Source organism: Taudactylus pleione, unplaced genomic scaffold, assembly GCF_031769625.1.
Source record: "Taudactylus pleione unplaced genomic scaffold, aTauple2 ptg001476l, whole genome shotgun sequence".
NCBI lineage: Eukaryota > Metazoa > Chordata > Amphibia > Anura > Myobatrachidae > Taudactylus > Taudactylus pleione.
The window spans coordinates 1,205,851-1,220,719 of NW_028285874.1; the positions used below are offsets into that span (position 1 = coordinate 1,205,851).

The 14,869-nt window shown below is 43.9% G+C and overlaps 1 protein-coding gene across 1 annotated transcript in view; it reads right to left on the reverse strand.

Moving 5' to 3' along the window:
• Window positions 1-12,427: 12,427 nt before the first annotated feature.
• Window positions 12,428-14,869, reverse strand: part of LOC148442526 (vomeronasal type-2 receptor 26-like) — a 50,657-nt gene continuing 48,215 nt past the window's right edge. Inside the window, exon 6 of the mRNA XM_088463868.1 lies at window positions 12,428-13,332. Within this exon, the coding sequence (XP_088319994.1) occupies window positions 12,428-13,332 (905 nt within the window). The remainder of the gene's footprint in view (window positions 13,333-14,869) is intronic.

Genomic DNA, 14,869 nt, shown 5'->3' on the forward strand with positions numbered 1-14,869 from the left:
ATGGGTAGTATGGTAACCTGGGATTGAGCTAGTTATATGTTTGACTCATGAGAATGGTTGTCACTCTTTTTATGGATTATGTATGTTTCTTATTTTTTGTAATTTTTTTGTGGGTTTTTTGAATGTTAGTTTAACCATGACACTGTGTTCACGGCCCGCAGAGGGGTTCCAGGTTGGAGATGGTGCCCGGGACTGCGATCTGACGGAACGGACGGTGAGAACGCCCCCCGTTCCTGATGTGATGGAGTTTGTTTGTACCAGGAAGAGTACCTGGTCAGCATTCACCGGTTGCCAGGTAACGGTGGAACGCACGAACCAGAAGTAGGTCGGACGTCACTTCCGGGCGCCAGACAGCTCGGCCCCACTGCGTGGTGTGAGAGACCCAGTGCCATGGTACTTAAGGGGTAAGTAATGTCTATGTTTATTTGTCTATTTCACAATTTTGTGGGCTTGAAAAAGAGGGTCAAACCTCAAAACGTCGCCCGGCCTGTTGGCCTTTATGGAATACAATATTACTTTAGCATAATCTCTGAGTGCCGTCTTCTCTTTGGGTGGACATTGGTAATGTATACTAGATGGGCACCGGAGTGTAGTTTGGATTATTTGTGAGTGCCGGCATAACGTGGACTATATATATATATATATATATATATATATATATATTTATGAAAAATGGGTCTTTCAGGAAGCGTTTCAATACATTCTGTGATGTAAAAATTACATTACATGTGATACGTCCAACGTTTTGATGTTATAGACATTGTCATCAGGGGTACAATTACGATAAATAAAGTGTCAGTACATTTATTTACCAAAACATTATATGGGTTGCATGTAATGTAATTTTGACTTTATTGAATGTATTGAATTTCTATAACACCCGGAGTGCCGTCCCATTTTTACTTTTTGTGTTATTTATTATAGTTATTATTATTAGAGATGTGCGCTGGCCTGTGTGTGTGTTTTGTTTTTTATAAACACAGACAAGTGTTTTGGTTTTGTATCTGAGTTGTTTTTTTTAAATTGATAAAAAAGTTTTTAAACACAGCTAAAATCATGTAATATTTGCAATCCAAAAGCTGACATTTGGATTTAAAATTCTAATTCCGAACTGTGGGAAGATCAGAACTGTGACACGGATCTGTAGGAATCTCCTCATGATCAGAACCACAACTCAGATCAGTCCGGATTCATAAAATTCTGGTGGATTCAGATAGAGAAGCAAAACGCACGTTTCTAATTATTTTATATAAGATTTAGGTTATTACTGTTTAATCTACTGTACTATCACTCCTGTTGTATAGTGTTTTATATGTAAGTATGTTTCCTTCTGCAACTCAGATAGACTTGATACAGTGATGCTTTGTCTCAATTTTTCATACGTGGAAGAAACTTTTTATAGAAGACACTCCTTTCTTATAAACCAATTTGTTTTCCAGATATTGTGGGGTGTAGGACAGCACACACCCAAGTTCACAAATAAAGGGGCATAAACAGTCACCTCCCGGGATAAGGTTTGTGTATTACCCCTGGTCTCTTGTGCAAATACTGTCCTCTGCCCCCTGGGGAGCAGAGAGATTACCAGGTGAAATGGGTAGAGGATGCTATTTGCACAAGATATATTAAATTGTACCTCATTAACCTGTAATACAGTATGTAATCACTGATACCCAAATTGTGTGATTATAAGATAATTATATTAAATATATGTCAATACATATATACATGTTCTTATTGTTTATATTTAATATATTACCCTCAGAGATATATGTGTACTCCACTGACCGTGCAAAATGAACAAATGTATCACACATTCCTTTAAAAAAACATTTAAGGACATAGTGACAGCAATATGTGACCAAATGTTATTTATGTTAAAACAAAAAAAATTGTTTGAAAAGAAAGTCATAAAAAAACCCTACAAACTCTGGGCCTGATTGAGAGATGTACGCTAACCCAATGATTAGTGCACATCTTTGATGGTGGGAGGACTGCGCATTCGCAGGATGTGTACTGTGCATGGGCAGCTCTCCATCTGCAAGTTCACTCGCAGAGCCTCCTAATCACAACCTGATTGACAGGCTGCTGCACTAGGGAGGCAAAGCAGGGGCATTTCTGGACAGTGTAACACCCCATTTTCTGGGATGGACAAGGCCAGGGTCTGCGTCCATGAATGCAGACCTCCAGTACTCGCAAGCTGCCTGGATCTGGTCAGGTTGCGGTAAGCTTCAGCTACCACAGCCTGACCAAAGAGACAACAATCTCATCCATCTGGTTTCTGCATATGCATCTGAGCCACTTTATAATATTATCCTATAGAATGTCACATAAGGACACTTTACAACACACTCCTACAGAATGCTAAACAAGGACACTTTGTAACATGATCCTACAGAATGCCACACAATAACATTTTACAACATAATCCTACAGAATGCCACACAAGGACATTTTACAAAATGATCCTACATAATGCCACACAAGGACACTTTATACCATAATCCTTCAAAATGCCACACAATGACACTTTATAACATAATCCTACAGAATGTCACAGAAGGACACTTTATAACATAATCCTACAGAATGTCACATAAGGACACTTTATACCATAATCCTACATAATGCCACAGAAGGACACTTTATAACATAATCCTACAGAATGCCACTCAATGACACTTTATAACATAATCCTACAGAATGCCACACAATGACACTTTACAACATGATCTTACAGAATGCCACACAAGAACAGTTTGCAACATGATTTTACAGAATGCCAGAGAAGGACACTTTATAACATAATCCTACAGAATGCCACATAAGGACACTTTATAACATAATCCTACAGAATGCCACACAAGGACATTTTACAACATGATCCTACAGAATGACGTACAAGGGCACTTTATAACATGAAACTACAGAATGCCATACAAGGACATTTTACAACATGATCCTACACAAGGACACTTTATAACATGATTCTACTGAAAGCCACACAAGGAAAATTTATAAGATAGTCCTACAGAATGCCACAAAAATACAGTTTCTTACAGGATCCAACAGAATGCCACAATGACACTTTACAACATGATCATACAGAATGCCACACAAGGACAGTTTGCAACATGTTCCTACAGAATTCCACATAAGGACACTTTATAACAGGATCCTACAGGATGCCACACAAGGAATTTTACAACATGATCCTACAGAATGCCACAAAAGGACATCTTATAAAATGAACCTACAGAATGCCACACAAGGACACTTTATACCATGATTGTACAGAATGCCACACATTTACACTTTATACCATGATCCTACAGAATGCCACACAAGGACACTTTATAACATGATCATACAAAATGCCACACAAGGGCACTTTATAACATGATCTTACAGAATGCCACAAAAGGACACTTTATACCATGATCCTACAGAATGCCACAAAAGGACACTTTATAACATGATCCTACAGAATGCCACACAAGGGGACTTTATAACATGATCCTACAGAATTCCACAAAATGACACTTTATAACATGATCCTAAAGAATGCCACACAAGGACACTTTATAACATCATCCTACAGAATGCCCACAATGACATTTTATATCAGGATCCTACAGAAAGCTACAAAAGGACAGTTTATAACAAGATCCTACAGAATTCCACACACACAGAGGCGTAGCTTCATCCCAGGTGCCCTGAGGCAAGGTAAATGTTGGTGCCCCCACAAATTAAAATGTACCACCCCCCAGCACCTATGCCTGCCCCAGCTGCCACCCCCCCTATGCAGTTCCACCAGTAGTGGTCCCCCTGTGCAGTGCCCTCTGTAGAGGTCCCCTATGCAGTGCTGCCTATGTAGTGCCAACAGTAATGGTCCCCCTCTGCAGTACCTCCAGTAGGGGTCCCCCTTTGCAGTGCCCCAGTAGTAAGGGCCCCTGTATTGCCCCCAGTAGTAAGCCCCTTGCAGTGCTTCCAGTAGTAAACCTCCTGTAGTAAGCCCCCAGTAGTAAACTCCCTGTAGTGCCCCCAGTAATGCCCCCTGTAGTAAGCCCCCAGTAATGGCCCCTGTAGTATGCCCCCTGTAGTAATCCCCCTGTAGCAAGCCTCCGTAATGCCCCCTGTAGTGAGCCCCCAGTAATGAGCCCCAAGTAATGCACCCCCAACAATGCCCCCTGTAGTGTGCCACCAATAATGCCCCCTGTAGTGAGCCCCCCCCGAGAGCACACACACATACAAAAAAAACTACAAACCAGTATTTACCTGAAACCCCGCTCCAGTGCGGCTGCCTTCCGTCCCCGGCACCCGCTCCTCAGAACTATGGGAGTGACATCACTCCCATAGTGCATTGCAGGACCTGTAAGCAGAGCTCAGGAGTGAGCTCCGTTCCTCCGGCTACCACCGGGGGGAAAACAGGAGCCAGGTGCCTGCTGGTAATACACTCAGTGGGCACCTGGCAAATAGGGGGTGCAACTGCACCCCCCGTATTGACGCCGCTGGAGGTGGAGCACCAATCAGCGGCGCTCCATCTCCGTAGCAGTGACCGGAACGACCCGGGGGACAATGGAGCCCAGCAGCAAATGACTCCATTGTCTCTGGAAGTTCCGCCACTGCACACACGGATACTTTATGTCAGGATCCTACAGAATGCCACAAAAGGACACTTTATAACATGATCCTACTGTACATAATGCCACACAGGACACTTTATAACATGATCCTACAGAATTCCACACAAGGACACTTTATAACCTGATCCTACAGAATGCCACACAAGGATACTTTATAACATGATCCTACAGAATGCCACATAAGAACACTTTATAAAATGCTCCTACAGAATCCCACACAAAGACACTATAACATGATCTTATAAAATACCACAGAAAGGACACTTTATAACATGATCCTACAGAATGCCACACGGGACATTTTATGACATGATCCTACAGAATGCCACCCAAGGACACTTTATAACATGATCCTAATGCCACACAAGGACACTTTATAACATGATCCTACTGAATGCCACTTAAGAACACTTTATAAAATGGAACCTGTTTGTGTCACCATCTGTTGATTTTTTTATTGCTTTTCAATTTGAGGAACTTAAAAAAATACATGCAGATAAAATGACATAAGGGCTTATTGGCCTGAGGGAAAAAAATGATGAGTTTAAGCTTTATTAATCACAATATATTTAGTTCTGATTTGCTTTTTATTGATGTTTGATAGGGAAGCTTTTCATTTAATGTGCTAAAAGTTAGGATCTTTGGTGGTATGGTTGTGATTGTCCATCAGGAATGTAAGGATAGGGGCTAGCAGAGTTTATATAAGTTTTGGGGTGTTGAGTTTTCCTCTGCAATTGAAGTTTTCACACTCAGGTCAGGATTCAGCTTCCACAATGTTTTTCTGTGTGTTTTGTATATGTTACTGCTTTTTCCTTATTTCAGTTCCACTCTCTGTCGCTCTTCCTTTTCCACTTCTCTGCCTGCCGCTACCCGTTTTCCATTTTCTCCCTTCTTTCCTCTGTTTATTTTTCCTCTCAGCCTGCCCAACCCCCTCCAGTGGCATAATGACCCATCCTCACCCCTTCCTGCAGCCCCCAAACTGCCTGTGTGTTGAAGCTTTCATCTCTCCGGCCCAGCCAGTGCCACCCCTCCACCTGCCTAGCCGCACAGCTGCTGCCTAGGAACACTCTCCTTGTGTGCCCCTTGTGGCCCCTTAACCTACCTTTTTCTCCAGTACAGGTCAAATCTAGTCCCAGCATGGCCTGCCCACCTTTCCACGTGGTAAAGCTGTGGGGGTGGCCCTTCACCCTCAGACAAAATGCTGTACCTGCCCTCTTACTCTCTCCCCCTGGGTCTGTTTTTGAGCTGTTGACTGCCCATTATGGATGTGTCTTGGCCTGTGGTAGTGCCCTACCCATGCATTCCCCTGCAGCAGATGTGTCCTTCTCTGCCCTTTGCTTGCTGCTGCTCCCTCTCCCATGGGGTGTGCCACTGTTTAACAGCCCCCATTTATTCTCCCCCACTCCTTGGTTTTTCAGGTTCTCTCTTACTACCCCATTATGTCTGTTGGGGCTCCTCTCTTGTTATTTTCTGCCCCTATAGGTTGGTCCTTGCCCCCTACTGTGGCTCTGTCACAAACCATGCTACAGACCTCCATCAGAGACCCCTGCATCTTCCCATGTGCTCTTGTCATCGCGGCTTGCTAAGTCACCGGCCGCTGCTTTCTGGGGAATCCAGAGTGGGGTCTATGCCAGAAGGAGGGTCCTTGCATCCCCGCTGTTGCCTAGCTGTTCCTGCTGCCTCTCCATGCACTTCCTGTGCTTCTGCATGCCAGACATCAGGATCATGGGTGCGCCCATCTTGGATCAGGTCAGGTTATCCAACCCCATCCAGTCAGCAGCGCTCTCCAGTGACTCCAGCCAATCACTATCCGGCCAGGGGTATAAAAGCCCTTCCCTGACTCTGTCTCATTGCCAGTACAATAGTGCTCTTGCTCTAGCCAGACCTATGCTGTTTCCAGTACCACTTCCAGTTCACCTGTGACTCTGTTCCTGTGTACTCCAGCCGGGAGAACTCCTGCCCAAGCCAGCACACTCCATCCCCGGAGTTTTATTCCAAGTGCTCACCCAATCCAGCACACTCCATCCCGGAGTTCTATTCCAAGTGCTCACCCAATCCAGCACACTCCATCCTGGAGTTCTATTCCAAGTGCTCACCCAATCCAGCACACTTCATCCCGGAGTTCTATTCAGTGTTTTCCCAATCCTGCATACTCCATCCAGGAGATATATTCTACTCTGCTACAGTATTCAACTAAGTATTCAACTCATCTACAAGTTCAACAGTATTTAACCCTGCAATTCTCCTCCACAGTACCCCCTGAACCTCAGAGACTTTTGTGTTTGTTTTAAGTATCTGCAGTTGTGCATCTCTGCACCAATTTACCATTTACCATTACTCAGTTAGACCTCTTTCATCTGTATGATAAAGAATTACATTAAACCATCTAAATTCAAACTCCCTTCTGGTCCAGGTGTCTCTGTCACTCAACTCAGCTCGGGTCCACCCCTTCCAATTTCCCAGCATGTGACAGTCTCCTTCCCTCTCTGCATCTACTTTCCTCTATGGTGCCTTCTGGTGGGGGTTTTGATACTGGTTGTTTCCTTCCATGTGACCTGCTCCCCAGCCCCTTCTCCCTGCTCTTTTAACTCACAACGTGGGTATGCACTCATTCTCATCTGTGGCCCCTCCACTTTACCTCCTGCATTGCCTCTGCTTTCCTTGGTGGGGCCTCAGTCTTTTCTTGGGGGTCTCTCCTTCTGAGGCTGTGCCTGATGTTGTGTCTTCTCAGAGGAGCCATTATGCCATTGATGGTCCCTTTTCAGGTCTGATTCTCCTGGTGCAGTCAGTGCTGGCCAGTTCTTCTGGTTCAGATGCTTATTTGCACTTTGGAGATGCAGATTATGATGATAAATGGATTGATGTTTCTTCATGCTTTAGCTCCTCTTAATCTACACAGCATCTGTCTAAGTTTATGTGGCTCCTTGCAGAGTAGATCCACCTTACCCAGCAACAGTTGACCAGATGATCCCAGGCCACAAAGACAAGAAAACTGCCAACCCAGTTATGAAAGGAACAGGTAGCCTCTTCCCCGGCAATTTCAGTAGTCTTAGCCACTGCCAAATTCTTTTAACCTTCCTCTGTCACAGTAAAGATATCAATAAACCGGTCTTGCATACTGTGCCACAGCCAGTGCAGAATAGTAGTGTTAGCACAGTGTACCATACCCCCCACCAGTCATAGCACTAGGCATATGAGATCAGGTGACCAGGTGGGTACTGAACCTACTGTATGGCTCGTGGGGGGAAAATATGGTGCAATGTGCCAATACTGCTATTCTGTATTGCCAGCAGCATAGTGTACATGATATTATCTGTCAAGACTGTTTGTTGATATGGTTATTCTTTTTCACAAGGTTATAGCAGACATGTCTATTGGTCACATTGTTGGCCTTTTCTCCTTCCCTTCCATGTCTCATTTGTACATCTCCCATACTGGAGTTGTGCAGGAAAAGGTGCTTGATAAAAAAGACAGCTTATACAACACTTGTAATACTTTGAACGTGGCTCTATCAATGATGCCATTTACCCTAATCATTTCAGGGTTGTTTATCAGTCTTTTGAAGATGCCCTGGGCTTGGTGCATTCTGTTGTTTTGGGAGCTCTTCTCAACAAGTTTGACATTGAGTCAGACTTCTGGCTGCTGCCCTTACATTTGGATACATTTAGGGCCTCATTTAGAGGTGGTCGTAGGATGCAAGCGGTCATTCAAAAACAGGGCGGCCGCTTGTATCCTGAATGGCTGCCTCCATGTCGGTTGTTAGGCTGTTGGTTACCACCCACAGCTCTAACGACCGCTAAGGGAGATGGTCGCAACAGTCAAGACCATCGTGACCATCGGGGCTTACGATGAGACCCTAGGGTAGGGTCTCGTCAACCTTAAGCCCCAAGGAGCTTCCTGCTCTGATCGAGCAGGAAGCTCCCCACTGACATCACTGCTGATGTCAGTGGGGCCATCCCCAAACGGCTAGCATTCCAGCGGAAATGCCTCCATTTGGGAAGGCACGCCCCCTGCCCACCCAGCAAATGGAGCGAGCTGTAAATCAATATCGACAGCTCGCTCCATCTGCTTCGACCCCGCTAACGACGGATCACCCGCCGTTAGCAGGGGCTCATGCATGCGCACGAAGGAGCCGGCTCCATTGTGCGCATGCCCAGTGGACCAACATTGAGTCGGTTGCGAGCGATTAGCGCTCGTGACCGACTATGAATAAGGTCCTTATTTTCTTAGGTTTTTGCTTGCCTGGTGGTTATTTTCTTGACAGGTGTTTGCCCATGTGCTGTGTTTTGTCTTGTGCCTATTTTGAGTGCTTTGGTTCCTTTTTAGACTGGTGTGGGTCACTCTGGCCTGGCTAACTACATGGATGACTTTCTAGTTGTTTGGCTGGATGATTTGGGGGTCTGTTGGGATAGGCTATTCTATGGCATTCTTGGAGTGCCCATTGAAATTGACATGGTGGCTGGCTTGTGTCAGTTTTCTATGGAAAAGGTGTGGAAGCTACAGGTTTAGATTTCTTTGTGTCTGAGTCATGAGGCCATGACACTTAGGGTGGGTACACACCCAAATGACTTGTAATTTGACCAATTTAACATCCGATTTCTCTTGAGGCCAGAACATCCAATATTGAGTGTACACTGTGCCTGATTCAGAGCTGGACGCTCTGACCAGAGTGCTCGCTCTGAATCAGGGCCCTCCTACCTGTTATTGGAGTGGCCTTTTGGACGCTCGCATAGCTGTGGGTTACCACCCACAGCTTATGCGAGCGTCCAAGATGATAGTCGCGATGGTCAAGACCATCGTGACCATCGGGCTTGCGACGAGACCCTGTGGTAGGGTCTTGCTACTGCAAGCCCTGGAGTGATTTTGGCTCTATCAGAGCCAAAATCACTCCCACTGACATCATTAGTGCCCTTCTGCTCCATGGGAGGTTTTTTCCTCCCTGAGCTTGCCTTAGGACACCTGCGTTACGGTTTGACAGGTGTACCGCCCCAGTCAAACTCCCCACCTGCCACTGTGGCCGGATTCAGACGGTAGGCGTTCCCATGGGAACACCTCCATCTGGCAGCCACGCCCCCGGCACACCCACCAAAGGGGGCGCGCTGTCACTCAACATCGACAGCATGCCCCCTTTGGTGCGAGACCCATAACAACGGATACCCCATTGTTATTAGGGTCTCGCGCATGCGCACGACGAAGCTACCTCCATATTGCGCATGCGCACTAGGGCACCATCGACCCGCTTGCAAGCGCTCAGTGCTCGCAAGCGGGTCTGAATCAGGCCCACTGTGCAATATTGCATATGACCAAATGATTGCATCTTTTGATCATATATGATTTATCACTGCTCCCTTACACACTACAACAATCACTGGCAACATATGACTTAAAAATTGGCCAAATCGGACCAACATATTGTCTGGACGTCCATTTGGCTGGACACACTACATGATTGGAACCTAATCACATGCGATATCTTTTGGTTGGCTGCGCAGCATGGCCGACCGGAAGACATCGCATACGACCCACGGGAGTGCACAGCATTGCATACATACTAGCTGATATGTACAATTTGTCGTGATGATACACCAAATCATGGCGATATCGGCCAAGTGTGTACCCGGCCTTAGTTAGATTCAATCATTGTTAGATCCTCTGAATAATGTGGGTCTGCTTGTACCCAGGGGTGTATGTGGGGCAGTGCAGAGGGCCCTGGTGGCATTGTCACAGTCCCTTAGCCGCCACATCTATATACAGTATGTATCTGCCTCTTATAAGCTTTAGCTTTAGAGAACAAAACCTCAGCACCTGTAGCCTCCAGTAGGTGGGCCACTCCGAAAACAGGTGCAAATTGAAAAAGGAGTCATTGGTTCTGATGCCCAAAATAATAAAGGAAAATAAAATGGTATCCATTTTTTAAAGTTATTAATAAAACGTGTTGATATTACTTTTAATTTTGATATTTGAATGACATATTTCATTTAAAAAAATTCAATATTGGATATTGAAAAAAAATGATATCCTATAGAATACCCTACAACAACACAAAAAGATCACAATTTTATGAATGGTAAAAAGAAAAAAATCTATTTCTCAAAGTCATTTCGATGACTTATCAAGAGGGGAATTAAGAAATGAAAAAAATGAAAAGAAAAACATTTTCAATAAGATCAAAAAAGTTATTTAAAGCAGAAAATAAACCCATATTTAAAGTTGTGAAACAGGTGCAACAGCTAAAATGGTACTGCAAATGTAAAATGACTTCAGACAATAGCACAATTCACAATACACATGCATGCATGCACAATGTAAACAACAGCATAGAAAAATAGCATACCTGCCTGAAGGGGCCCATACGTCAATTGCTCGATTCCTCTAATCCCCAATCAAATTCCCCAATCCGCGATCAGATTCCCGATGATCTGCAAAAATCCAACATGTTAGAAATCACCTACTTGCTGATTCCAAACATTTTTTTGGTCAAAATCTGTGAAACGAAGATTTCCAACATGTTAGCTTTTGGCAAGGTGTTTACACAAACTATCGGCAAAACACAGCATTGTGCCAATAGATTGTTGATGTATGGGTCCTTAGAGTCTTCTTGAAAAACTCCCACAAATATCTTTTCTTCTAATTATTTCCTATAGGTGTGTTTAATGAGAGCAGTGCTGTAACCTGTAGGGCTATGCTAGTAACCCTCCAATGCTAAGCTACGAGTCATAATCATCATTCTGGATTTGCAAATACACCGTAGGAGATGCAAATTGCAGCTCTTCAAATTCTAAAGATCTGCATAGAACCCACTTATGTGAAAACCTCCACTGTACATTGTCTACATGGGAACACCAAACCCAACCACAGTTGAGCTTCTTCTGTTGCTAATGAGATGTGTTCGGATTATGTAAAACTCTGCATTGTCTGTACTTGTGTGCTCTTATTTCTGGAGCCTGTACAGTGCAAAAACATGCACAATACGTTCTTCAATTATACTTTCATCTCTGCATCAGCCCTGTTGTCTTCCGTTGTTCAAATTATAACCTAAACAAAAGATAACAGAGGTTTGCATAGAACAGGAGGCATAAACCTCTAGACAGGGATGGATGGGGTTAATAAAGTTAAAGGAGGGGTTATTTAGGATTGACAGTTGTTAACATTACAGGGATAGGTTGTTGCTGTTAAGGGAGAGTGAAAACTAGGAGTATGGGTAATGTCTGTAAGGATATTCAGCCTCTTTGTTTCTGATCTCCCACCCTCCCTTCCCTATTGTGTCTTGTGTCGGCTTTATTTCATGGCAGAGAGAGACCGGCAATCTGTAACGCATCCATATTGCTGCAGTAGGAGCGGTGCACACCCCTTTAATGCACTGGTTATGCTGATTTCACTCTACTGGGGTCAGCGGCACCTCTCAACTGAGTGGGCCAAAATGGTGCATTGGCATGGGTATAGGATACCGTCTCACTTGCTTAAAAAGGGAGAGTTGGCCCTTGCAAGTATTTTATATATCACTTACCATTAAATTGGGATATTGGCCCTGGTAAGTTTTGGACATCTTTTGCCTAAGTCAAGTGGGTGCCGGTGGTTTGCCATTCTTTCCTCTGCCACCATACTCATTATTGTAAATAAATGAAGCTGGCCTATTATTTGAATGCTATAAACTTGGTCTGTGTCTTTATTTTAGCAAATATGGTTTAAAATAATTGATAGTTACATCCATCATCTGACAATAGACAGTTTAATGAGAATTACACATCTATTACAAGGTATTGGGTTATATTATGAGGCAATGTTTATTTCTTTGTCCCCGAGCACAAAAGTTCTTTTCTGTTCATTTCAGGTCTCATCAGTATATAGTAGCATTTAGGGAAAAATATGCAGCATAATACTCCAATGCATGAAGCTAATACAGCAAACACCTCTACAATGACCATTTGTTTCCCATTACTGCTCAGATAGGCTGGGATGGCGCAGACCCAAACACTGCAGAACACCAGCATGCTGAATGTGATGTATTTCGCCTCATTATAGATGTCAGGTAATGTCCTCACCATGAAAGCCAGGACAAAGCTCACAGCTGCCATAAGTCCCATGTAACCCAACATGAAATAAAAGGCCAGCACAGAACCCTCATTACATTGGATGATGATAGTCCCAGGAGTAGTGTCCATGTTAAACTCCTGAAATGGAGGAGAAACTAACAACCAGATAACACCATTCAGGACCTGGACAGATGAGCAGATCAGCACTAAAGCATTTGGTAGTTTGACTCCCATCCATTTTCTCCAGTAGCTTCCGGGTCTTGTGGCCTTAAAAGCGATGCAAACTGTTATAGTCTTGGCCAGGACAGAAGACAAAGCAATAGTAAATATGATTCCAAAGCAGACTTGGCGTAGCGTGCAGGTTATATCGACTGGACGACCAAGGAAAAGAAATACACAGAGTAAACTCAGCTTTAGAGAGGTGAGGAGAATAAAACTAAGGTTCTGATTATTTGCTCTGACTATTTGGTTGTTCTGAAATAAAATAAACAATCCAATTATAAAGACAATTATAGCAGAAAATAAAAGAGCCATCACAGAAAAGACTGAAGATATAGCGTCCTTTTCATACGATAGAAAATCTTGAGCTTTGGCAATGCATTGGTTCTTTGTGTCGTTAGGCCATTCACCTTCTGTACATTTCACACAATTGTTGTCTATGGAATAAAAATGTGAGATAAATAAAATATTTAGCAGCAATTTTGACCTCTACTTGTCTCTCTTTTCTTTTTGTTCTCCATCACTTTCTCTCTCTCTCTCTCTCTCTCTCTCTCTCTCTCTCTCTCTCTCTCTCTCTTTCTCTCTCTCTCTCTCTATGGGCCTGACTCAGAGGTGGACACATGGCCTCATTCAACAAGGATGACAACTGTGAAAGCGTACGCAGATGGTCGATTGTTGTGTTATGCGCATGCCTATGCATCGCAGTGCGCGTGCACGAATGCCTCACTGTGATCGGGACTGCGATCGCAGTAAGTACGCAGACCCATCGCAGAGTGATTAGCAGGAAGTACTGTCTGGGGGTGGTGACTGGGGGGGGTCGGAGAAACGCAGGCGTGCAAGTGAGCTTGAACTCTGTTAGAGGTGCGTGCATAAATTAGCCACTGCGATAGCATACGCAGCCTTAGCCCTCACTGGTTGGGTCAGACCTGCCTTAAATGTGTGAGTGGCTCCAATGTGCTTCGATGTTAAAGATGTTTTAGCTGTATTGCAAGGTATTATGGATGTGTGATTGGGTAAGCAGGTGTCTGCATGTTGTCCGTGCGAGTGCTTTGCGATTTCAATTATTAGCATACTTTCACAGCAGAACTGTGTGCGCATTTGCAGCCACTATTGAATCGGCTATCCTAGCTGAGTGAGGCCCACAGTGCTGATATTTGTGCTGTATACATTTTTTTTTATAACAGCGCATGGGTATAAAGTCCTGGAAATCTCTGCTGTGTATGTGATCGCACTAATTTTGGATGACACCAGAAAGGCTTGGGCATTCCTGGGAGGTGTCTAGGACATGGCCTGAAGTGAGTGCATGAAAAGGCCAACTCAGGAGTGTGTTATGGGACCGTCGTTGTCAGTGAATGCAGCTGCTAAGGCTCTCTCTTTCCCTTTCATTCTCTCTTTCTCCCTCTCTCTTTCCCTTTCATTCTCTCTCTTTCTCCCTCTCTCTTTCCCTTTCATTCTCTCTCTTTCTCCCTCTCTATTTCCATTTCATTCTCTCTTTCTCTCTCTCTTTCCCTTTCATTTTCTCTCTTTCTCCCTCTCTCTTTCCCTTTCATTCTCTCTTTTTCTCTTTCTACCTCTCTCTTTCCCTTTCATTCTCTCTCTTTCTCCCTCTCTCTTTCCCTTTCATTCTCTCTTTCTCTCTCTCTTTCCCTTTCATTCTCTCTTTCTCTCTCTCTTTCCCTTTCATTCTCTATTTCTCTCTTTCCATTTCATTCTCTTTCTTTCTCTCTCTCTTTCCCTTTAATTCTCTCTTTCCCTTTCATTCTCTCTCTTTCTCTCTCTCTCTCCCTTTCATTCTCTTTCTTTCTCTCTCTCTCTTTCCCTTTCATTCTCTTTCTTTTTCTCTCTCCCTTTCATTCTCTCTCTTTCTCTCTCTTTCTCCCTCTCTCTTTCTCTCTCTCTTTCCCTTTCATTCTCTTTCTCTCTCTCTTTCCCTTTCATTCTCTATTTCTCTCTTTCCATTTCATTCTCTTTCTT